The sequence below is a fragment of the Stenella coeruleoalba genome (assembly GCF_951394435.1).
Source record: "Stenella coeruleoalba genome assembly, chromosome: 15".
Lineage (NCBI taxonomy): Eukaryota > Metazoa > Chordata > Mammalia > Artiodactyla > Delphinidae > Stenella > Stenella coeruleoalba.
This window is the reverse complement of record NC_137161.1, coordinates 71,100,473-71,126,347: the sequence shown is the minus strand read 5'-3', so window position 1 is coordinate 71,126,347 and position 25,875 is coordinate 71,100,473. Positions and strand designations below refer to the sequence as shown.

The window sequence follows — 25,875 nt, the reverse complement described above, 5'->3', positions numbered from 1 at the left end:
AAAGTAAGGGCGTAGAGAGTGATGGAAGAAGGGGCTGTTGTAGACAGGGTGGTCAGGAAAGGCCTCTCAGCAGAGGTATTGTGCATTTCAGTAGAGACTTGGAAGGAGTGAGGGAGTTGTGGGACTACTGGGGAAGGGCATTTCAGAGTGAAGGGACAGTAAGTACAAAGGCCCTGGGGTAGCAGTGTTCCTGGTGTTTCCTGAGGAATGGAAGCCACCTGTTTGGGGTGGCATGAGCAAAGTGGAAAGTGCTAGAAGGTAGAGAAAGACCAGGAAGAGTGGGGGTTAGATTGTGGAGTCCTTGTCGGCCGCTTTATCCTTTATGAGGACTTTGGCTTTGACCCCAAGGAGATCGAGAGCCATTGAAGTGTTCTGATCAGAGAAGCATGATCTGATCTAGTCTTAGAGGGAACACAGTGGCTGCTTTGTTGAGAAGGGCAGAAGCAGGGAGACCAGTGAGGAGGCTACCACGACGGTCCAGGTGAGAGATGTGGGTGTTTAGATTTGGGGGGTCAGTGGTGGAAGCGTGAGAGGTGGTTAGCTTCTGGATGTGTTTCAGAGGTAGAAACAACAGACTGCACTGATGGATCAGATGTAGGGGAGATGGAGATGGACATTAAGAGAGAGATTTAGAGAGAGAGGGATTTGAGCCACTGAAAGGATGGAGTCTCCTTCAGTCAGGTTGGGCAGACGGGGTGGGTGGAACGTTTGGGGGATCAGGAGTTTAGATCTGGGGCATACTAACTTGAGATGCCCGTTAAATGCTGCAGGTGAGTAAGACGCACCCCCTGTCTCCAGGGAACTCAGAGTCTAGCCTGGAGAAACCATCCAGGACATACCTTCGTGACAATCTGATGTGTTAAGGATGCCATAGAAGGGTGAACACAGCACTGCAGGCCACCTGGAGCATCTGGAAAGGCGAAGGAGCCTTCACACAGGCGACAGGTTGACTGCTCTTTGAAGGAAGATCAGGTAAGGAATTGGGGGAAGGCATTTCAGGCAGAAGGAACAGCAGGTGTGCAGGCAAGGAGGCATGGCAGAGCTTGGAGGGTGCAGGTGAATCTGGAGTTTCCTGCAGCTGCAACGTGAGTGGTGGGTGTGGGCACTGTGGGTCGAGATGAGGTTTGAGAGGCGGCCATACTGGGCAGTTCAGACTCTCCCCTGGAGGCAGTGGGGAGCCAGTGATGGTTCTAGATCAGGGGAGCGAGATAGTCAGAGTGCCTTTTTGGAAGGTCTGCTCTGCCAGTCAGGAGCCCTCCCTCTGACTCACAGGTCGAAGGCCAAGATGTGCAGCCAGGACAGCGTTTCTCAACCTTACATTCACTCTTGTTCCACGTTTTACACTTTCTTTTCCTAATTGCCCCTCCCTTCATGAAATCTTAACTCCACAGGTACACTATGTATCTGTTTACACACATGATGTACATCTGTGCTTTCTACACAGTTAGATTTTTATTTTTTTGCATGTACTAGGATGACGGTGACCTTTTAGCCCTGAGCACTTTCATGTAGAGCCTGCCTGGAGGTGAGTTAAGCCATGGCCCCGGGACCTGGGGGCCTGGCATCTACCCTCCTCTCTAACCGACTTGTTGGCTGTGGGTCTTTGCTGACTTGCTTAGTCTTTCTGTGCAATTTAATTTCCTTCACAGAGTACCTGCTATGCACTGTGCCTATGCTGGACCCAGGGCTGCAGACCTGATCAGGGCCTGGTGCCCAATTTCTATGAACTTATGGCCTGGGAGTGGCAGAGGGAGGAGACGGGCATTGTCCAAGGCTGACAATGATGGGATGCCTGGGTGTCAAAGTCCTGGGGTCGCTCAGAAATGTTGAGACTGCAGAAAGGTTGGGTTCCTGGTAAGAACTCTAAGTTTTTGTTTTCAAATAAAAGCCCAGTTATCAAGGAAGTTGATCACTGTGTACATTGTTGGTGGGAATGTAAAATGGTACAGCCACTCTGGAAAATAGTTCAGCAGTTATTTTCAAAAGTAAAGATGGATTGACCGTAAGACTTACCAGGAGACCCAGGAATTGCACTCCTGGGCATTGATCCCAGAGAAAAGAAGACTTATTTTCACACAGGAACTTGTGTGAAAGTGTTCATAGCGGCTTTATCTGTAATAGCCCGGAACTGGAAACTAACCAAATGTCTTTCAGTGAGTGAGTAAATAAACAAATTGCGCACATCCATCCCACTGAACATTACTCAGAAAAAAGAAAGAAAAAGAAAAAAAGAACCACTGCTGCTACGCACAATAGTTTGGATGGACCTCAAGGATATTGTGCTGAGCCAGCAAAGCCAATCTCAAAAAGATACATATTGCATGATTCCATTTATGTAACAAATGTATCTCCAGAGATGGAGAACAGATTGGTGGTTATCAGGGATGAGGGATGGGGGGCAGCTGGGTGTGTCTAGTAAGAGGCAACGAACGTGATGGGGTCTAGTGATGGTGCAGTTGAGTATCTTGACTGTGGTGGTGTTTATGCCAGGCTACACAAGTGAACACACACACACACGCACACACACACACTTAACGGGTGCATGCAGAACTAGTGAAATCTGAGTCAACTATGGATGGCGCCATGGTCAATTTTTTGGCTTTGATATTGTGCCCTAGGACCATGCAAGGTGGGTAAATGTTAACACCGGGGGAAGGGTGCATGAGACGTCCTTGTACATTTCTTTGCAACTTCCTGTGACTCTATGATTATCTCAGAATAAGAAGTTTAAAAAAAATTCCAGTAAGAGTTACAAGGTGGCTTACAGATGATATGGTTGGAAACCTCCCCTTTTTATGTCCCCTACACTTTGTGGTCTGCGTCACTTGTAGCCTTGCTCTCTCCTGTCCGTGGCAGGTCCCAGGAGAGGAGAAGCACAGCTGGGACATTCCTGAGTCAGGAGCCCCATCAGAGCAGCCAATGCCACTCAGCAGGACCGGGAGGCCCAGAACTGGCTGTTTCTCTCTTCCCTGCCTTTGCCTGGGCTCTTGTTCAGGCTGCCTTTCTCCTTCTTCCCCGCCTCCCCCTGCCCCCTCTTGGTGAACACACGCTGATCCTTCCGGACCCAGCTCGAAGCTCGCTTCCCCTTCCAAGCCCCCCAAGCCCACGTAACACTGACCCCTTCTCTCCCTCCAGTCCTTTGCAGGGGTTGAAAATGTAAATGCCTTGAGTGGCCCGGAAGGAAAAGTGGATGCGTGAGTGGGTGGGAATATTACAGGGTCGGCAAAGGCAGCGTACAGGGGGACGGTGGCCCCATGGGCGCCGTGCAGCCTGTGAGGCTCGGCCACCGCAGGTCTTCACTAAACAGCATGGCTCTGATCAGCTCCAGCTGAGGGTCACCGAGGGGAAATGCGGACCCAGTGTTGCCACAGTTTCTGATTTTTACAAGAGGAGGCCAAACTCCCATATTTTAACGGAAATCCTCCAGATTTAAAAATGTTGGCCAAAAAAAAAGTCATCATTTTTACAGCTCTAGCCAACATCTGCAGGTTGGATTCAGCTCCTGGGCTGCCGGTTTTCGAGCGTGGCTGTATATACTTCTATTTTGGTATTTGTAATCATTGATCTTCCTTCACTATTTATGTTGTTCTCCTCCTTAGCCCTGGGGGAATGGCCGTGCCGTAGTCACAGCTGTATCCCCAGGGGCTGATCCAACGCTTTGCGTATAGAGAACGCTTCACAAATGTTAGCTGAATGAATGAGTTGGAGTGTTAGAAGCAAGTCAGGGACCTGCAGAGGGGTCTGAAGATTCTGGAAGGGAACCAGGACCTGTCAGCTGGGCGGCAGCCGGTGTGTCTTCAGGAGGTGGTGCCGAGGGCGCAGCCTGTGTCTGTCCTTGACCTCGCCGAGGCTGGTCGTGGTGATTGAAATTCTGCCACATCCTTTGCATGCTTTTGGAAGCGAGGACTGGGGGAATGTGCAGTCCACTGGGCCTTTCATACAAATGAGGCTGGTCCCAGACACAGAGCCGGGCGGCAATTGGGCTTTGGGGGGGGATAGGAGGAAGCAAGAATTTTAATAAAGATTGGAAGTAAAACCCACAGTCCTGGAACTGCTTGGTTCTAGTGCTTTTAAGCTACTTAGCAGAGTGGGTGTAGCAACGGATGCCAGGTACTCAGGGGCCTGGTCTCTGGGGAAACATGAGGGGGGCCAGGCACTGGCCCAGGGGAAGCTGGACCCTGAGGGACGTGGCCAGGAAATGGAGGTTGTGCATAGTGTCCCTTATATCTGAACTGTGACTAAAGCAGTAATGTTAGGACAGCCTAGGACAAACATCGGTTTCCTAGCATTAGCAATAGGAACGGTTCATAAAACCCTGCAGCTCTGTCCTGATGCTGCATGGCACTTATCTGTGTGGTCCTAACCTGGTTCGTGTAAAATAGTTCTACTTCCTCAAAAGGTACCACTGACCATGTTGCAGATGCTACAGTTGCCCTTCAAACCAGATGTGTATTTAACTCTGTGTTATATAACTTCTGGTTCCTTTAGCCAAGATGCCTAGTCCAACTCTTTTTTTCTCCAGTTAATCACATCCTGGGATTGATTATAAATCCAGTATTGCATGTCTTGTGCATAACTGTTCTAAAGAATTGTATTTTATGTACTATATGCATCAGAATAGTGTACATTGCCATGTAATGTAAAAAAGAAAAATCGACATAAATAATGCAGACAACTAAGTGTTATACCAACTAGAACAATAAATAAACCTTGAACAGTGAAACAAAACAAAACAAAACACCCCTCACTTGCCTCTGCTCCTCCATAGCTCGCAGACACAGCTGACCCCCCGTGGCCTGAGGAACCCCCAGCCCTAACGTCTGCTCTCAGCACCCGGGGAGCCCCAGTGGGGGCACCTGCCTGAGTCCGAGGCCTTCCTTGGAAGATGGGCTGCAAAACCCATTCCTGTCTGAGGGAGGAGCAGAGGAGGAAAGCTGAAGGTCTTAGGCACAGGGGCACTGGGCCGATAAGAGCAAAGGCAGTGGTGTCCGCCCCCCCCCCCCCCCCCCCGCAGTGATGTGCGTGACACATCCTGTCCTCCAAGAGCGCCCCAGGCAATCCAGCCTCTCACCCCGAGGGAGCTCTTAGCGCCGCCGCGGGGTGACTGGGGCAGCCCCTCGACATCCAGCTCTGGGCTTGTTGCGCTGTCTCCCTCCAGCTCCGTCCTCCCATCACCCTGGCCGTGCGTGGCCGGGTCCCAGTCTTGAAGGCTCCCATCTTAGCTCCTGTCCCAGGACAGAAGTGGGCCCAGTGGGGCTTGCGGTCCATTGGCGTCTGGGCCCCTCTGAGTCCTCCTGAGCCAGGTCAGGAAGGGGGCCTGCGGAGAGACCCCCAGAGCCAGCATCACTCACGAAGGAGGAGGGGCTGAGAGTGCTCTGCCCCCACCTCCTCCCAGCTCGTAACCCCACCTCCCTGCCGCCGTGGAGGTGAGGCGCCTGCCCTCTTGGCCTCTTGGACTGAGGACAGCTGGCTTCCATCCCATCTCCAGGCCTCTGTGCTTGCCCTCATCTTTGCCTAAGCCTCTCTTCCCCAAATCTTCAAAACATTCAGGTCTCGGTTTAAATGTCACCTTCCTAGACGTGCCTGCCCTGACTTCCTTGACCAGACTAACTACCCAATCTCTCTTTTCCTCATGGCCCCTCTTTTCCTTCACAGCATTTACTAAACTCTGAATTTTATTTTATTTTAATTTATTTCTTTGAATTAATTTATTTATTTGGCTGCGTTGGGTCTTAGTTGTGGCACGCGGAAGCTTTGTTGAGGCCTGCGTGATCTTTCGTTGTGGCAAGCAGGCTCTTCGCTGTAGCTCGCGGGCTTCTCTCGAGTTGTGGTGCGCAGGGTCCAGAGCACGCGGGCTCAGTAGTTGTGGCGTGCAGGCTCTCTAGTTTTGGCACACGGGCTCAGTAGTTGCAGCGCAGGCTTAGTTGCTCCATGGCATGTGGGATCTTAGTTCCCCGACCAGGGATTGAACCCGCGTCCCCTGCATTGGAAGGCAGATTCTTTTTTTTTTCTTTTTTTTGTGGTACGCGGGCCTCTCACTGCTGTGGCCTCTCCCGTTGCGGAGCACAGGCTCCGGACGCACAGGCTCAGTGGCCATGGCTCACGGGCCCAGCCGCTCTGCGGCCTGTGGGATCTTCCCGGACCGGGGCACGAACCCATGTCCCCTGCATCAGCAGGCGGACTCTCAACCACTGCGCCACCAGGGAAGCCCTGGAAGGCAGATTCTTAACCACTGGACCACCAGGGAAGTCTTCTAAACTCTAAATTTTAGATGCTTCTGTGTTTATTTTCTATCTTCCTTCATAAGACTATCAGCTCCGGGAGGGCAGGGACCTCGCTCATCTTACGTACTCCTTTATATCCTGAACCATGAAGAGAGCCCGGTACACAGTAAGTACCTAATAAATATGTGTTGACTGAATGAATGGATGGAAAGGGCTATGATGGAGTGGTAAAACGTCTGGACTTGGAGTTGGGCAGACCTGGACTCAAACACACTCCTTTCATGCTGTGCTTTGCTGGGTGGATTGCTTTACCTCTCTGAGCTTCACTTTCTCATTTGTTAAATAGGGTGTCACCAAACCTAGCCTTCTTGGGATGAGGCAAGGATTATATGAGATATGGGACAGTTGATTTCTTTACAAACTGTAGAGTGCCCAGGGAAGGGAAGGGCTGTGCAGAGGTTTTGTTCTCTAGAGGTTCTGCAGTAAGGCATCTCATTTTCCTAGTGCACAGGCAGCTTCCCAGGCAGTGAAATTAATTGCATGGTATCATAGCATCGCTGCAGGGAAGTCAGAGCACTTAAGAGCTAACCGGCCAGAAGTGTCGGCTTTGCATTTCAGCTAATGTGATGGAGGCATGGAAGGGTAGCCCTGGGAGGAAAGTTCTCGAGGCTGCTTATGAAGGTCTCCGCTCACTCTGTGCTGAGGTGGAAAGAGGCAGCGGGCGGGGGTGAGGCGTGGGCCTGAAACTTCAGCCCCAAACCCACCCCAGGTTTCTCTGTGAAGGCCAGGGTCCCTCATGGGCTAAGTGGGAGGGGAAGTGGGGGCTCACTGCATGAGACCTGAGTACAGTGACTATTCCTGCTTATAACTTGGGTTCATGTATCTAGATATTCCTGGGGCAATGAGAAAGTGAGAGAGAGAGAGAGAGAGAGAGAGAGAGAGCGAGCGCCAGACACAGAATGAGAGTCAAAGGCAGAAATAGAAGAAAGAGAGAGACAGAGCCAGAGGTAGAAAGAGAAGAAAGCCAAAAGGAGGGGGTCTGCCTAGTGGCCTCTATGAACACGTGCCCCAGAAGGACAGTGAGATGGGATTGTCCAGTGCGCTGGCTCTGCCTCCATCGGCTCAGGGCTCCCAATGCCTTTCATAACGCGAGCATCTTGCCTCAAAGAGTGTGCTTCTGGTGTTTAAAGATTCTTATCTTTCATACCACTTGGGCCCCCAAAGTTTAGCCAATTCCTTCTTCTGGTGCCCAACCCCAGAGAGAGAATCCGTTGCCAGGCAGGAGGAAAGCTGGCCTTGAACTCCAGAGGGAAAGGCTGTGCTCTCCAGGATGGCATGCCCTGGGGCATTCCCAAGCATCTCACACACACACACACACACACACACACACACACACACACCAGCCTTCAGCTAGCTTCCTTGGGTGCCACACGCCCCACTCTCACCTGACTCAGCATTTCTCAGCCCTCAGGCCTGGGCATTCTTCCTCCACGACTATAGCCACATCCATGTGCCATTATTTACTTAGCATTTTTTTCCTCTAAATCACTCACTTTTTTTGAAATTTAAATGTATCCAGCAAGGAAGCTTCAGATCACTTTTGGAAATAAAAAGCCAATATCCCTTGCAGTAAATAGAAGGGAATTGTAAATCTGTAAAAATAAAAACATTACCATTGTAAAGACGTTTATGTAGCATTTAAAACGGTGGTCTCACCGGGGTGTGGGGGGTAGGGTGGTTTTGCACTGTCAGCTCCCTCCCCACCCCCGGGGCCATATGGTAACATCTGGAGACATTTTGATTATTTATTTATTTATTTGGCTGTGCCGGGTCTTAGTTGTGGCATGCGGGCTCCTTATTTGCGGCATGAGGACTTCTTAGTTGCAGCATGCGTGTGAGATCTAGTTCCCTGAGCAGGGATCGAATCCAGGCCCCGTGCCTTGGGAGCATGGAGTCTTAGCCATTGGAACACCAGGGAAGTCCCAACATCTGGAGACGTTTTGGGTTGTCACAACTAGGGGAGCCGGGAGGTGAATGCTCCTGGCATGTAATGAGTAAATAGCCTGCCATGCCCAGGGCAGCTCACCCCCGCAGCTAAGGGTTATCTGAGCCCAGATGCCAGTAGTGCTGAGGCTTAGAACTCCTGATCTAAAATAAGCTTGAGCACCCCAGGGAGGCATGCCCCATACCTGGGCAGCTCTGCCCTGGTTAACTGCGCCTCATCCTTCAGGCTCAGCTGGAATACCCGCCCCAGGGACGCCTTCCCTGACCCCCGGAGCAGAGGACTCCAGATGTCAGGTCCTATGGCCCCTGACCCTCCTACCTCCTAACTCTCTGACCCTTGGCAGTTGTTTTCTGCTTGTGTCTGTCTCCCCAACTAGACCTTCAAGCAGGCAGGGGCCACGTCTGTCTCATTTATCTCTTTCTCCAGCCCCTAGCACAGTGCTGGCTCATAGTAGGGGCTCCGTTGTTACGTGCAGACGGAAGGAAGGAAGCAATGAAGCAAGGAAGGAAGGAAGGAAAGAAGGAAGTTTTGGGCAAAAAACAAGATGTGGATTCTGTTCCCGGATTCCCCAGTGTCGGTCAGGCACGTAACCTCTCCTTGGTGAACTTTTTTTATCTCACTTGTGGGATGGACACCATAAGGGGAGTCTGTCCCCGTCAGAGAAACAGCAGGTGTCAAAGTCCTTGGCAGAGGGAAAGCCCTCGGTAAAGGTTAGGGGCATCCACAGGTAGAAGGGGGATCCCTGGAGAGATTGGGGCTCATTCCCTCATTCATTTATCTACCACCATTGTCAAGAGCTCGTATTCCTCTTGTCCCAGGGTAAGTTTTAGTTACATCCCTTTCATCTCCAAGGTGTCCTGGCTTGGGCAATCGGTGATATGGTCCCTCTCACTCTCAGCCACTGTACCTAGTAGGGCAGTGGAGAGGTGAGCAGTGATTAAGCCTTGAGAGGGCCATCTGCCCTGGCTGTCTCCTCTACCCTGTAATCTGATCCTTGCCCCCACTGCTCCGGACCCTGCGCTAAGTGCTCAGGGATCCTCAGGGATTTCCGTTTAGCAGCAGGGACTAGAGGCTGCAGGTGGGGCTGGCTGGGAGCCTCGGAGAAGGGGCCACGTGGCAGACATGTGGTTGGGAACATCACGCCCAGGTGAAGCCAAATCCGGCCTCTGTACCCCAACACCAGATTAAATCTCAGAGACAGTTTGGGGTGAAGTAGAAAAGAATAGCTTTTATTGCTTTGTTAGGCAAAGGGGTCCACAGCGGGCTAAGGCCCTCAAAACTGTGTGTCCCGACCTCGAGGGGTAGTGAGGAGTTTTACAGTAATGGTTCCAAGAGGGTGTGGTCAGCTGGTGGACATTCTTCTGATTGGTTGGCAGTGAGGTAACTGAGAGTCAGCCTCATCCACCTTCTGGTTGCAACCGGTCTGGGGTCTACGTGCTTGTGAGCAGCACACAGTTAACTTCTCCCACCTGGTGGGAGTTTCAGTATCTGCAAAACAGCTCAAAGATATTCTTATGTGTATCCCTTAAGGGGGAACCAGGACCCTGCCCCAAGGCTGCACTGTTGTTTCTTGACTGTTCCTCCCTTGTCTCTGCATCCCTTGTCTCCCCATCCGGTCCCTTCCCTAATTAGCAACTGTTTAAACCTACCCTTTGGAACTGAGGGAAGGTCATAGAGGCTGAATGAAGCCTATTTCCTGTAATCAAGAAATGGGGGACCCAGAAAGGCTTTTGTGTACAGGAGCCCCACAGGGTTCTGCTCAGTTTCACAGGGTCAGGGCTGCTCCCCACAGAGGCAGCCCAAGTCCAAGGCTTGGGTGGAATGTCAAGACCCCGTGCCGTGGCGCATGGATTTCCAGGGTGGAGATGTGGGAGAGGGGCAGGACTGTGACTTGGGTGTGTGTATCTGTGAAGGGGGCCTCCGGCCTCTGCCTGGATGTCTGTGTGAGGTTCCCAGCGTGTTTTACTCAGTCCCACCCAAGCACGGGCTGGGGGACTTTCTCCTCTTCCTCGCACCATCATCCTCTAGGCCAGAGGGCCGACCCTCCATCCTGGGGGGCTTAGGGGCATCCAGGGCTGTCACAGTGGGGTTGTCCACGTGAAGAGTCCTACGGGAGTCGAGGGCCGGGACCCAGGCAGACAGCAATCGTCCTGAACAGGATGTACTGGCGCTGTCTGTGAGCACGTGGCCCGACTCCCAGGATGTTCCCGGTCCACCCAGACGGGGACAGGGCCCTTCGTGGAGGCCACTTCACTCCCCTGTGTTCCCGGGAATAAAGGGGAGGCTGGGCCCCCTCGGGGGCTGCCCTGCTCACGCCTGCATCGTTGCGTCCATTCTCTCCTGGGACCCACTATCCTCTCCTCCTCCTCTTCTTCCTCCCCCCAGGCGGGCAACTTTACCTGGTCTCCAGGTGGAGGTTAGGGGGAACTGCTTGATCATATATGCTTCCAAACCTTTTCTTTGAACACCTGCATGTAAGCTTTTTTTGCGGTACGCGGGCCTCTCACTGTTGCGGCCTCTCCCGTTGCGGAGCACAGGCTCCGGACGCGCAAGCTCAGCGGCCATGGCTCACGGGCCCAGCCGCTCCGCGGCATGTGGGATCCTCCCGGACCGGGGCACGAACCCGTGTTCCCTGCATCGGCAGGCGGACTCTCAACCACTGCGCCACCAGGGAAGCCCCTGCATGTAGGCTTTTGAAATCCCCAAAGCCAGGGGTTTGATTCTTGTTTTCTCAGTCCTCTGTGATAGCCGAGGCCATCGAGGTCTTATATCTAGTTACCCTAATGAAGGAGGGTATGGGGACATACCCACTAATATAAAAAAAAATCACCCACCACCAAGTTGCCCCGGGCCACCCCAAGATTCACTGGGAACTGGGGGCGTGGCCTCATTCTAGACGTCCCCCGCCCCCGGGTGAGGGGTCTGTCTTAGCCCGTTCATCGTCTCAGGGCTGGATGGGGGCAGCCGGGTGGAGGACGAGGCTGGTGAGGGTTCAGTAAACCTTGGTCCCTCATTAAATGCCACCTCTGATCTGGGCCACTTCACTTGAAAAAGCAAATAGAGAAATGGGCAGAATCCAATCAGGAGTGGTGCTGGTAACTCAAGGGGCCCAGAAGGAGACCTTTGGAGCAAGGGCAGAGTGATTGGAATGATCTAGTGCCGAGAAGACAGAGTTGAGGGCTCCGGGAAGGTTCTTCTCAGGGAGATGCCAACCAGCTTACTCCCCAACCCCCTTGTCCTCAGAGGGCAGAGCAAGAAATTAGCTTCAATTGGCGCTGGAAAGATTTAGGTTACGCGTAAGGAAGAGCTTTTTAAAGCCTGAAATATGCTACCAAGAGAGGCTGAGGAGTCTCTGCAGGGTATCTAAAAATAGCCTGTTCTTTAAAAATAGATCCGGGCGAGCTTTAAACAGCATCAGCTCAGCTTCTTGGGGATGGTTTTAAGTGCAGGCCTCGCGGAGGGCGGGCTGGGGTCCTCCCCAGGCCAAAGGGCAGAAGGGAGAGTCAGCCCTTAGCCCCTGTCGGGGCAAACGTCTGGATGGATGTGTTGGATCTGCATAGGTAAGGGATTTCTTTTTCCGTCTGCCCCCAGTTGATTGGTGTCATGAAATACCAGCCCTTAAGATCTCCAAGTTTTCTTTCTGTGGGAGGAAGTTTTAGGGCTGATGTTAATTGGGTCAGTCCCACCAGCTTCTCCCAGTCCGTCCCCATTCCTGAGTCAGGGCTCTCCAGTGCCCTGAGGCTTTGCTGGGAATCCATCCATCTCAGCGGTGCCAGATGTGACTCCCTCCAGCCACTGGCTTGCCACCTCTTAATCTCAGCACCCTTGGCCTGGCCTCGTCCTCTCACTGCAGCTGCACCTCCTGGACCTCTCTGCTCCCACCTTCTCGCCAATCTGTCCTCCACCAGCAGGAAGAGAGGGCTTTAAAAAAGGCCGCCTGGTTCTTGCCCTGAACTTACCAATTATGCAATTCCTGCCCATTGCCCTCAGGAGAAAGCCTGAACTCCCAGGATGGCTTCAGAATTTTCCATGCAGCGTCTTGTTTACCCTTCCAGCAGCCGCTCTCTCCACCCACATGCTCTACCTAACGGCCCATTAAGGCCCCACCAAACCACTTTGCCTGTGGGCTCTGCTAGAGCTGCTCCACTGCCTGGTCCACCCTCCTGCGTGGATGTCACCCCCTCTAGACGCATTTCCTGACCTCCCCACCTAAACCTGGCCTAGGAGCCCAGCTAGGGTTCCCGCAGGCCGCGGGCCTCCCCCGTTGGCTGCCCTGCCACACAGTAGTCCCCAGTTTTCTGTCTCTCACCTCCCTGAGAGCATTGAAAGCCAGGTCTCTCATTCCCAGTCATATTCCCCCAGCTAGAAGGAGGCCTGGTACATAGCAGGTGCTCAATACATGCTCAGCGACTAACTGAAAGTCAGGCTGCCCTAGCAGGGGTTTCCCTTTGCTACCTTTGTGCCTCACCTCATCTGGTTTCAGCTTCCTCCAAGTCCCCACAGGCCCCTCTGTCTTACGTCCCTGACATGACATGCATGGGATGTTGGCAAATCCAGGCCGGTGCCCACGTACACGGAATGTTTGTTTAGACATGAACGCTCCCCGAGTGTTCTGAGGAATAACTTCTTGAACAGCATCTTTAATGATAAACTCTATTATAAGTTAATTCATCAGCTGATTCCTCTGCCATCTCAATTAAACGGAGCATGGCACTAACATAATACATACAAACCCTGCAAAAGAGAAGTGGGGCTGCAGGCAAGAGGAGTTCTGGAGCTCACTGGGGCATCATTGCTCTGTATCCCTATCTTGGGGTGAGGCATCACCGCTTGGCCCTCCTGTGTGTCCTCCAGACCCAGGAGACACCGCTCTGCATGGCCAGGCTGACTCCTCTCCCCGCACCCGAATCCCTTGGCCATGCTGCCCGGTCTCACTTTCAATTCCTGAGCTCAGGCCTCACACGCAGCAGCACTGCCCCGCCGGCCACACGCACTGCCACGGTTTTTCTGTGCTTTCCCACGCTCTGAAAGGACCATTTCACACCATCTCCTGGCTCCTCAAAACTCCTACATCCGCCGTCTCGCTCTCGGCTGGTGGCCTGGCCTCATTGGGGCGAGGGAGAGGCAAAGCCGCCCCAGTACTGGGATCTTCACTCGCACGCCCTGCTTCCCGTTCCCTTGGGCCAAGCATCCCTGCTCTCATCGTCTTCCAGAACCTTCTCTCTCCCTTGCTTCTACGGTTGCTGTCCGGCTCCTCCGCACCCTCAGGCTCCCCCTGTCTACTCGAGCACTCTGGGTAAACGCAGGAGCATCCTATATCTCCCCTCTTCAGGATCCCTCCCTGAACCCCAGGCCTGCTCCAGCTATCACCCCATTTCTCTGCTTCTCCATGCAGCGGTTTGGACGTCTTCTCTCGAACCGTTTTTGACTATTTTCTGTCCTCTGCTCAGCGTATTCCGTGGAGCATCTGTCCCCCATGGCCTCCATGTTGGCACATCCAGCAGTCACTTCCCTGTCTTCATCTCTGATCTAACAAACCACTTCCTCCCCCTCGATATGCACCCTCCTCCTGGCCCCGGCAATGCCGCGCGCCGGTTCTCCTCCTGCTGCCTGGGCCTCTGGGCCTCACCCTCCTCTGCTGGCTCCGCCTGTTCTGCTCAGCACTGGATGTTGGCTCCATCCCGGCCCTTCTCTTCTCTCCCTACAGGCCTCCTCTAGGCCCATGTCCGTACGCATTTAAATCTCCAGCTCTGACTACCCCCTGGACCCCAAACTTGTGCACCCAAGTGCTGCTGTGTTGTCTCAGCTTGGGTATAAAGTAGGCATTTCAAGTGAATGTAGCGCAAATGGGGTTTGACCCACCCAGACAACTTCCTCCGTCTTCTTCATCTTCACGAGTGGCACCGTCGTCTGCCCAATAGCCCAAACGCAGACCCCAAGGTCATCCCAATCTCTGGGTAGCCCTGATCCCTCACACCCAGCCCATCAGCAGGTCCTGTGGACTCCACCTTCGAAACCTGCCCCAGAGCTGGCAACAACTTTCGACCAAGCAGCAGCAGCTCGGCCTGGGCGCCCTTCGTTACCTCAGCTTCCATCATCTGTCTTCACACAGTAATCAGAATGATCTGAAAACATAAATGAGGCCCCTGCTTCGGCCCTCTACTATGGCTTCCCATAGTACCTAGAAGAGAGCCAGATTCCTCACTGTGACCTACAAGGTCCTGGATGACCTGGTCCTCGCCTGCCTTCCTGACGCGTCTCTACGTAGTGAGGCCTACGTAGTGAGTCTCAAACATACATTCATTCATTCATTCATTGAAACATGTAGGGCTTATTACCTGCCAAGCACTATTCTAAGTGCTTTACAGTATAAGCCACTTAGTCCTCATATCAATCTGTGAGGCAGGCATTATTATTATCCCCATATTACAGTTGGGGAAACTGAGGCACAGACGGGCAAGGTAATCTACCCAAGCTTGTAAGAGACAGAGCTGGCAACCAGACCCTCCCTTTCCCTTTGTTTCACCCCTGCTTTACTGTGGGCTCACCTTTTGACTCTCCTGACTCCGGCTCTTAATTCTGGCCCCGACACCAGCCCCTCCGGCCTTGACAACAGATTTCGGCTTCCTCAGTCTGACCCGCGGAGGGCAGGCCTGGGGGTCATGGCAGCTCTTTTTGCCTTGGGTTCTGGATGGCGTCACACCCAGCCCAGCTCTGAGCCCTCAGCCAGCGTCCCCCACCTGTCAGTGCTCTCCAAGGTCCCGAAGGGGCAGGGAGGAGCCATGCCTGGCTCACCACAGGCGCTGAGAAGCCCATTTCTGGTGTCAGGAGTTGGGAGATTCCAGAAACCACAGGATGAGAGCTTTACAGCTGTGAGTTTCGTGGTGTGAGTCCATGCCAGGAAGCAGCAGAAGCAGCACAGAAAGCTGCGTTCGTTTAGTTGCCACTGATTTAGGAGGTACCATAACTCGGCAGAAAGTCACTTTTTAATTCAGAATGAGCTGGAAACAATTCCTTCTGCCGAGGATTGTTACAGCAGATGCTCCTGGTGGGGGACCTCACTTTACAGAGCAAACATGCTTCCAGAAACTTGATTGAGAGCTCTATTGTTTTAAAAGCAGAATCGTTAGAATGCAATCAGAAAATCTCACCAGCCGATCTTTGAATGATTTGTAATTTTCATTTATTGAATTGTCTTAAAGCATGGCCTTTCATATTTGGGAATAAATGGGATTCAATTGAGAAATCAATGCATTTCTAAACTAACAATTTGGAAAATTAATTATTCTGCCAACAGGCTGGGTCCAGCTTCTGGGTTTGGTTGGTAGTTTTTGTATTAAAATACTCTTCTGTCCCCGCTGTCCTAGTACATGGAGTAGTTGTTCTCATGAATGTTTTCCTTCTTTAGTGGATGTTCTCTGGAATTACCTATGTCTACTGTTATCCCCACTTTATAGATGAGAGAACCAAGGCACTGACAGATCAGATAACTTGGATAGCATCTGGACAGACATGGTGAGGAAGAAGCTGACCGTTACAACAGCTGGGGGTTTGGAAAGCAAGTCCTGCCTTCAGAAAGGGAACAGGGCAGTGGGTGGGGTTGGCGTGGGGCTAAAGAAGGGGTCCTGCCACACAGAGGGAGCAAGGTTCTGGGTAGGGTAGCACTTCTAGAGGGAATGAGCAATGGGCTGAAAGGAAGAGAGACCTGTTCTTCCAGCTAACAGACTCCACCGTAAGTTACAATGATTAAAAAAACAGAGGGCGGGAATTTCCTGACGGTCCAGCGGTTAGGACTCTGAGCTTCCACTGCTGGGGGCCTGGGTTCAATCCCTGGTCAGGGAACTAGGACCCACAAACCATGTGGCACAGCAAAACAAAAAAATAGTGTGGCATTCCCGCAGGAACAGAGAGAGATCCATGGCACAGAATGAGTTAGGAATAGACTCGTGTAATGTGAGGCTTGCAGTGTGGTATAAAGGTGTTATCAGAAATCACTGGCGAAAGAACAGACCCTTCTATAAGTGTTCAGAGCAATTAACAACTCATTAAAAAAAATTAAGTTAGATCCTTACTTGACACCATTCACCAAGATAAATTCCAGATGAATTAACATAAATATCTATAAGTATGTTAGAAAAAATATAGGATAATGTGTTGATGGTGTTGGTTTTCTTAAAGTAGACACAGGAAGCAAAAAGCAAAAGACTAAAATTAAAAAAAAAAAGCAAAAGACTGCTAAATTTGTATTAAATATCAAAATGTATGACAAAAGCAGTTTTGTTCATAATTGCTAAAACTTGGAAGCAACCAAGATGTCCTTCAATAAGTGATGCATCCATATGGTGGAATGTTATTTAGCAATAAAAGGAAAAGAACAGGGCTTCCCTGGTGGCGCAGTGGTTGAGAGTCCACCTGCCATTGCAGGGGACACGGGTTCGTGCCCCGGTCCGGGAAGATCCCACATGCCGCGGAGCGGCTGGGCCCGTGAGCCATGGCCGCTGGGCCTGCACGTCCGGAGCCTGTGCTCCGTGACGGGAGAGGCCACAGCAGTGAGAGGCCCGTGTAACGCAAAAAAAAAAAAAAAAAAAAGTAAAGAACAAACAAGCCATGAAAAGATAGGGGAGAACCCTTAAATCCATATTGCTAAGTGAGAGAAGCCAATCTGAAAAGGCTACGTACTGTGTGATTCCAACTACATGACATTCTGAAAGCACCCCAGCTATGGAGACAGTAAGAAATCTGTGGTTACCAGGGGTTCAGAAGGAGTGGGGAGGGAGGGATGAACCAGTGGAGCACAGGGGGTTTTAGGGCCGTAACTACTGGACACAGTAATGATGGATACATGTCGCTATGCGTTTGTCAAAATCCATAGACTGTACAACACAGAGTGAACCCTAATGTAAACTGTGGATTTCATTAATAATAATATATCGCTATTGGCTCATCAACTGTAACAAATATACACTCTGTTGAAAGATGTTAATCATGGGAGAAACCGTGAAGGCAGAGAGAGGGGGCATTTAGGAACTCTGGAACTCTCTGTATTTTCCGCTTAATTTTCTGTAAACCTAAAACTGCTCTAAAAAATAAAATCTGGGACTTCCCTGTTGGTCCAGCGGTTAAGAATCCGCCTTTCAATGCAGGGGACTGGGTTCGATCCCTGGTCAGGGAACTAAGATCCCACATGTCGCGGGGCAACTAAGCCTGTGTGCCACAGCTACTGAGCCCGCGTGCCACAACTACAGAACTCGCACGGCACAATGAAGAGCCCTCATGCCACAAGGAAGGCCTAATGAAGCCAAATAAATAAATAAAATAAAATAAAAAATAAAATAAATCTATTAGTGAAAAAAAAAGTGCTTTTTCCCCTGTGCTGTACAGGGGGGAAAGACAAGCAGTAAGCTATTTGGAGTCTATACAATAGACAGGTTTAGTATCCAGAATATATAAAGAATTTCTGTCAGTTGATAAGGAGAAAGATTTTTAATAAAAGGAAATTGACAAAGGATACAGACAAGCACAGTCATAGAAGAAGAAATAACAATGGTTAATAAATAACATGAAAAATGCCCAAGCTCACTAGTAATGAGGGAAATTATAAAACTTAAAACAATGTTGAGGTGTCATTTTTTACCATGCAATGGGCAAAATTGTTCATGTTTTATAACATCAAGTATTGGTGAGGATTTGGGTGAGGACTCTCACGAAGCTGGCGGAAGTACGACACGGTACCTCTGCTCAGGAGAGCAGGTCACTGACGCTGATTAAAATTTAAAATGCACGTGCTTTACGACCTGGCAATTCCTCTTGTTCACGCTGGAGACATACTTGCTTGTCCGCACAGAGAGACTTGTAGAAACGTGTTCATTGCAGCATTGCTTAGAGAGCAAAAAGCTGGAAATGACTTAAATACCATCAACTGCTTGGATAAATAAAACATGGTGTGTCATTATCAGGGAATCTTATGCATCAGTTCCAAAGAATAAGGTACGTCTGTTATGTACCTCTTGGAAGTTGACCAGGAATTGTGTCAAGTAAAGATAAATAAGATACCCACGTGGCTCAGCCCTTGTCTCCTTCTAACAAACTGAGCCAAGGCAGAGGGGACCCTAGAGGCTTCTAGCATACCTGCCGGGGTATGACTGAGGATGGGGTCTAAGCCTGGCAGAGACAGCTGGGGAAGGCTGAGCCTTTAGGGGATCTCTGGGGGCCTCAGCACCTGTCACAGTCACCCTCTCCCTGGATTTCCTGACTCAGGTGCTCCCCGCCAGCCCTGGAGAGCAGCTGTCATCTGCGGCCAGAGGTCCCTGAGGGGCTGGCCCCGGCCCAGAGATACAGGCAACCAGCTCTGAGTCCTCTGTCTCCGTGGGGCCTGGGGTCAGGTGGCTGCAAGGAGACAGGTGTGCTGCATCCTGCTGGCTCAGCTCCCGAGACCCGACTGTGCACCCCTCTTGTCTACTCGCTTTCAGTGACATTACACGGGTAGCTTGAAATTGGCCATGGTGGGATTATTCACACCATGGAAATTGGCAAACGCTACAAATCATAGCTTTTTTTCTCTCTCTCTCTCTCTCCCTCTTTGGGGAACCTGGTGTTAAACATTTACCTTCACACCATGAAAGCACAGGGTATCCCCCTTTGCCCTCACACCTGCCCGCAAGGCTGGGTTTCAGGACTCGGTACCTCACTGCCTCTTTACTTCTGTCTTTCCTTATCTCTACCCCTTCTCTCCTTCTCTCCATCTCTTCTCTCATCTCCACAGGGGAAAGGGTGACTGGGGCAACAAGGGGAGGACAGACGCATTCTAGGCAGCGTGGGAAGAACCCTGGCTTTAAGGGCATTTAGATCTGGGCCCCCGTCACAACTAAGCCATCTACTCCCTTTGTGACCTGGGACAGACTTGACCACTCTGAACTTCTGTTTTCTCACCTGTAAAATGGGAATAATCATATTCAGGACTACTATATAGAGCCTTGGAGGTGTGGTTCTGCTTCAACTCCAGGGAGTGATGTGCACGTAGACTGTGATGTGAATGGAGCCCTATGGAGATGTGCAGTGGGCAGCCTGAACAGCGGTACATGGCCCACATCATCATACTTACTTCAGAGAGTTGTCGTGAAGATTAAAAGATAATACTGTAATGGAGGTGAACGAGTCTGACAGAGTGCCTGGCACACAGTAGGTGCACATGCATTGTTGGTTTCCTTCCTTCCTCTTGTCGTCTATCTCTTCCCTCCTCATCAATACCATATCACTCCATCTGAAAATTAGGTCCACGCCAGTTAGCCCACAAAGGCTCCAGATGCCATAGTCCACACGAGCAATGTCCCCAGGTTCATAATAATCCTGGTAACTGTAACGATTGCATGCCCGCTGGGCAGCAGACATGGATGCTGCCTTGCTTCATTTCAGCCACTTTTCACCTTACTTGTCATAATCCTCATCTTAGGGTTGAAAGACCTGAAGCTCAGAAGAGTGAGGTGCCTCGCCCAGGGCCACACAGCAGAAAGGTGGTGGAAAAGGATTCCCACTCAGATCCCTTGGAATCAGAGTTCTCCCAGCCAGTGGGTTTCAAGATTTTTGACATGAGCATGGAAAAACATTTCATATTACAATCACTATACACACGCACGTGCGTGCGCGCGTGGACACGCACATGTATAGAACATGTATAGAAAAGTTTCACAAAACAGTATTTACTTCTGCTACATTTGATGGTATCAGATATCTGTTCCATTCCACTCTTGTTTATTTTTTAAAATTAATTAATTTATTTTTGGCTGTGTTGGGTCTTCGCTGCTGCGCGCAGGTTTCTCTAGTTGCGGGCTTCTCATTGCGGTGGCTTCTCTTGTTGCAGAGCACAGGCTCTAGGCACGTGGAGCACGGCATATGGGATCTTCCCGGACCAGGGCTCAAACCGGTGTCCCCTGCATTGGCAGGCAGATTCTTAACCACTGCGCCACCAGGGAAGCCCGTATTTGTTTGTTTTAAATGCTGGTTGCAATCCATGAAGTTGACTTCACAATCCACTAGTCTAGTGAGTCAAGACCTGCGGTTTGATCAACATTCTCTAAGCAGCTTCTCCCAAATGACCTTCTAACACAGGTATCAGCAAACTCTGGCCCACAGGCTAAATCCAGCCCAAGGCCTGCTTTTGTAAATAAAGTTTGATTGGTCCACGGCCATGCTCATCCCTTCATGTACTGTCTGTGGCTCCTTTGCGCTGCCAGAGGAGAGTTGAAACCCAGAAAGCCTAGAATGTTTACTTATCTGGCCCCTGACAGAAAAACTGCCCATCCAGAAGCAGATCTGACTCTGTGTCTCCCTTGTTTACATTTCTCCAGGGTCTCCCTTTGCCCTCGGGCTCAACTCAAACTCCTTGGCAGGCTTAGAGAACCACCGCCCGCTGGTCTTCCGTGTTCCAGTCCTGCTGCCTGTCCTTCCCTGGGGGTCCATGCTCTCCCCAGCACTAACAGGCCCCTGGTGGGCAGACAAAGCCCCACCTTGCTTCCTGACACCTTGTCCTGCTCCCCCCTCACAGGCCTCCTGGGAATGGTAGCCCACATGATGTACACGCAGGTGTTCCAGGTCACCGTGAGCCTCGGCCCTGAAGACTGGAGGCCCCATTCCTGGGACTACGGGTGGTCCTTCTGGTAAGTGGCTTTTGACTTTCAGACACCAGAGCCCCGAGGCATGCTGGAACTTCAGTAGCTCAACCCAATTGGGAAACAGAGGAAGGTGGGGCATCGGGGGGAAGCCCGGAGTCCAAAGATGCTTTGAGATCCTAGAGCTGAGGTTGACAAACTATGGCCTCTGGGCCAAATCCAGCCCATCACCTGTTTTTATGTAGCCCTCAACCTAAGGATGGTTTTTACATTTTTAAAGGCTTGAACAGATGAATCGAAAGAAGAAAAATATTTGGGGACATGCGAAAATGATGGGAAATTCAGATTTCAGTGTCCATAAAGTTTTCTCGGGAAATTCAGATTTCAGTGTCCATAAAGTTTTCTCGGGATATAGCCAAGCTTATTGTTTACATATTGTCTACAGCTGCTTTCACGCTACAATGGCAGAGCTGAGCGGTTGTGACAGAGACTGAATGGCCCACTAAGCCTAAAATATTTACCATCTGGCCCTTTACAGATAAAGTTGGCCAGCCTCTGCCTTAGAGGCTGCTCTGCAAGGTGGGATGGAAGCTGTTGAGAGCCTGGTGAAGGGTTCTGACTGTAGGGGCCAGGACCTCAGAGCACGGTGTGCAAGAGAAAGGCAGCATCCGTCAAGATTCTTTGGCTTGTGAGTGATGGAGTCCCAAGCTTAAGTAAACAGGAGGTGTGTATTAGTTCATGGAACTGAAAAGCCCAGTTGGCTCAGCTGGGGGTGGGGGCATGGATTGTAACAGAAGAACCCACCCACCTCAGTCCAATCAATGAGGAAATACCTTGGTTCCTGTAAATGGAAAGTGCAGCTTGGCATGGACTTCAGGGAACGTTTGATCCAGAGTTTCTGCTGTCATCAGGGCTGAGTTTTCTTCCTCTGTGGTCACCTGAGCGTTGCCCACTCCCCACGTTACCTCTGTCCCTGGGTGGGCTTCCCTCCTAGTGGTGAGAAAGCGTCTTTGAAGCTGGTGCTTCTTCCTTCACATACAGGGGGGGAAAGAGCTCTTTCTCTAACATTCACTAAAGTCGCAAGCTTCCCTCTGAGAAGCCCAACTTAAGTCATTTTCTCTCTTCTACATTGTCACCATGGCTGGGGGAGTGTCATGAGCACATTGGCTCAGCTGGACCATTCCTCTGGAACGAGGAATGAGTCCAAAACTCGCACATGGTGAGTGGGTGGAATGGATGCTGGGTGAGCTACCACAGTGTCTGCTTCAGGCACAGCTGGATCCAGGTGGTCAGGTGATGGATCAGGAACTCAGTCGTTCTCTCCCCACTTCTGACTCCATTCTCTTTGTGGCGGCTCTATTCATAAGCAGCTTTTCCCCAGGTGGTAGCACATGTGGTCACCAAGCCCAGTTCTAGGCTTACATGTTACAAAGGTAGCAATACCAGCAGAGAGTTGGGGCCTCTTTCCAATATCGCCAGACAAAATCTTGTTTATGACTTTCACTGAGTTAGCTTAAGTCATGTGACCATACTGCAACCAATGATTTAGACCCCGAGGAGACTCAGCTGCTCTAACTGTCTGGCCTAAGTCATGTGGTGCAGAGGGTGGGGTTGCCCCATCCAAACTCTTGGACAGGAAGATGGAGGAGAGGTCCTCTAATGGATAACTGGGGGTGGGGCAAGGGCGGAGCGAGGTGTTCTCAAAAGGAGGAATGTGCACTGGCAAAGACAGTGACCACAGCTGTCTGTTACGCAGGGCATCCAGGTCCGGTTCTGGTGCCTAGGGGCATTTATCCACTCAGTCATTTAACACATATTAACCGAGTGAGCACTTATTTGGGGGCAGCTGGTGCTGGGGGTACAGCAGTGGCTGAGACAGTGTGGTAACAGGGGCTTAAGACAATGGACAAGCAGTACTCTGAACCCATGCTATGATGTGGGTGGTTGGCTCGGGGTGGGGGGAGTCACAGACAGCCACGGAAGCACAGAGAAAGGGTCACTGACCCAGCTTCCCCTGGGGAGGGTCCTCGGGGGAGAATTTGGTCAGGCAAGCTGGTGGAGGAGGGAATAAGATAGCGTGTTGGACAGGGGAATGGCAGGTGCAAAGACTTGCCCGTGAGAGGGCGTCTTGGGGGAAAGGTGGTCAGAATGGAGCAAGAAAGGCTTTGATTGTGACCGGTGGGCACTCCTGCTGTTTTTCTGCCCCTTCCCACTCTCTGCTTGGCTCCGCCCCCTTAAAGCTAAAGGCATGTGCCCTAAAGGGACCTTGACCCATCAACACAGACCCTGATCCCTTTAAGTAGAACAGTCGTGGGGAAACCTCACCACAGCGCTATGAGGTAGGTGGTTCATGGAGGGGAAACTGAGGCACAGAGAACTTAAGTAACCTGTCCAGGGTCATCCAGCTTGTGAGCAGCGGAGCTGGGATTTGAACCCAGGCAGTCTGGCTCTGGAGCCCACGCTCTCAACCTCTGTATTCTGCCTCTCAGAGGGGGTGGGCTAATAGCACATGGCACATGTAAATGCTCAGGGAACACTAGTTCTTCTAATATTGTCGTTACTGACATGAAATTTAACGCGCACGATACCCCCCTGTTGCATATGTAGACACTGAGGCTCAGAAAGGTTGGGTCACTTGCTCAGGATTCCGGACCCCCTCCCCCGACGTGCCTCTCTTTCCAGCAGCCCCTGGCTCTCCGCCTGGCCTGGAGCCCAGGCTGCTGGTCTCCCACGGGAACCTTTCTTCTCCTGAAAGCCAGGCCTCCTGCCCTGCTCCTCAGCTCCCCCCAGGCCAGCCTCTCAAGGGGCACCCAATTCCCATTTGACTTATTTAAGGCCGGTGCCCAGTGTGCAGCCCCTGTTAGGTCTGATCCATTTCTCCTTGTCACTGAGGCCCGCAAGACAGATCAGCCCCATTTTTCATCCCTCGCATCTGGGGGCCTTGCCAGGGCTGTGCAGTGTCACCTCTCTTGTTTAATATGTGTGCGGCCATTTGTCAAAATTCTGCCCCCAGCCCCCCACCAGGGAGGAGGCCAGCTCCACGGCAAGACGCACCGGCCTCTGTCTCCCGGCCCAGCAGGAGAGGAAGAACGGGCTGCAGGGGCTTGTCGGTTGGGGCTTCTGAGGAGCTCAACGGATGTTGGGGACCAGCTTTCGAGAGCCACACGTGCACGGGAAGGCGAAGGTTCCACGGTTAGGGGTCCACCAGCCTGGGTTCAAACCTCGCCCTGACGGGCACTGCCGGCCACCGTGAGCAGCATAAGGGCGTGGTTGAGGGGCGGCCTCGGGAATCAGGCAGCTTGGGAGCAGATCCTGACCCTGACCTTCACCAGCGGTGGGCCTGGCCAAGTCACTCACCCTCCCTGCGCCTCAGTATCCTCAGCTGTAAAATGGGGACAGCCTGAGTTTCCACATCACGGGGCTCTTGTGAGTGGTGCTCTAGTTCTCTGTTGATTTATCAAACGTCCTCAGAAAACTTAGTGGCTTAAAATAAAAAATGTGTGATTATCTCTTATGGTTCAGTGGGTCGACCCAACTCGGCTGGGTGTCCTGCTCCGGGCTGTTCCACGATGTTTCAGTCAGATGCTGTCTGGGGCCAGTCCTCTGGGGCCCCGCCGGGCTAGGCATCCAGGGTGGCCCCTCGCAATGCTGGCAGTCGGCGCTGGCTGGCACTGGGAGCTCGGCTGTCAGCGAGACTGGCTTCTCAGGCACGGTGGTTGGGTCCCTGGAGAGTGTCCCAAGAGATCCAAGTGGAAGCTGCAAGTTTATTTTAGGACCCTGCCTCAGAAGACACGCAGTGTCGCGTCTGCTGCGTTCTGATGGTCAAGAGCGAGTAACGGGGCCAGGGTCGAGGAGAACATGGTGCACAAAGCATGAACCCCAGGAGGTGTGTCTCAGGGGTGGGGGGCATCTTTGGAGACTGTGTGAAATAACGCACATGAGGCACTTAGCACAGAGAATGTGCTCGATGCGTTTTGCTATTAAACGCAAGCGACCCATCCTCTCCGAGTCTCAGCTTCTTCATCTCTAGAGTAGGGATCACGGTAATGCAGGTCTAATGGGGTTATTATTGTGAGGGCCATGTGACACCCAGCTCTTAAAGTGTGTATACACAGTAAGTGTAAGTGGCAGCGATTATAAATGGTGATAATGACATTGGGCCTTTGGTAATGCCATTGTCACTTTTTGAGAGACATGTGACCCAAATGTCCAAGAGGATGACATCGGTGAGCTTGCAGGCAGCCCCTTGCGCTCCGTTCTTCCCAGTCTGCCCCGACTTGCTACTCACGCTTGTTTTCAGGACTTTAGTGTTTCCTTGAGATCCAGCCCTGGCCACACCCTCCCCTCACGCCCAGACTCCCCACCGTGGGCCCCACTAAGCTGCGGAACCCCATCCCTGCCCTGCACCCCGGTCCCTCCAGCTCTCCTGCCTGCTCCTTTATTTCAGCTCTTTGTCTTAACTCTCTCCAGGTCCACCTATGACAGTGCCAAGGCAAGACCCTGGCAGATGGGGGGCACGGGGACACAGCACATGCTTGGTGTGGGGAAGGGGTGGATGAGAGCAAGGTTGGTCAGCACCTAACTTTGTACCAGGCACAGCAGGAGGCACTATACAAGCCCTGAGCTTTCCGGTCCTGCCATTGACTCCCACTTGGAGGGGTTGCCATGTCTACTTGAGGGATGAGGATACAGGCTCAGAAAGGGCAAAGGCCCGAGTCACACAATCAGCTTTAGAGGCTCCAAACTGCGTGAAGCCCAGGGCTAAACCAGCCTGTAGATGTTTTGTTTGACCTGCCACAGTGGTTTATTTTTTTTTAATTTGCATTTATTTCTGTCATTCAAATTCGTAAAAACTTTACGTAAAAATCCAGGTTTCTGGCTTCTCTTGACTATTGGAAGATATGTCTGTGTCTAGCCTGCATTGCCACATGGCAGCAGTCAGCTTCAGCTGAGTAGAGGCTGCCCCCTTTAGATGAGGCACCTGCTCTCTACTTTACCCAAGTCCCCACTGCTCCCTGTTGCCTCCCCTTGCCTTACAATT

General features: G+C 51.6%; 1 protein-coding gene across 2 annotated transcripts in view; it reads left to right on the top strand.

Annotated features, from left to right (window-relative positions):
• Positions 1–25,875, top strand: part of GSG1L (GSG1 like) — a 216,745-nt gene that overhangs the window by 155,205 nt on the left and 35,665 nt on the right. For both annotated transcript variants that reach the window (XM_079899133.1, XM_079899134.1), the window contains exon 4: positions 20,771–20,882. In XM_079899133.1, coding sequence (XP_079755259.1) covers positions 20,771–20,882 — 112 coding nt within the window. The remainder of the gene's footprint in view (positions 1–20,770; positions 20,883–25,875) is intronic.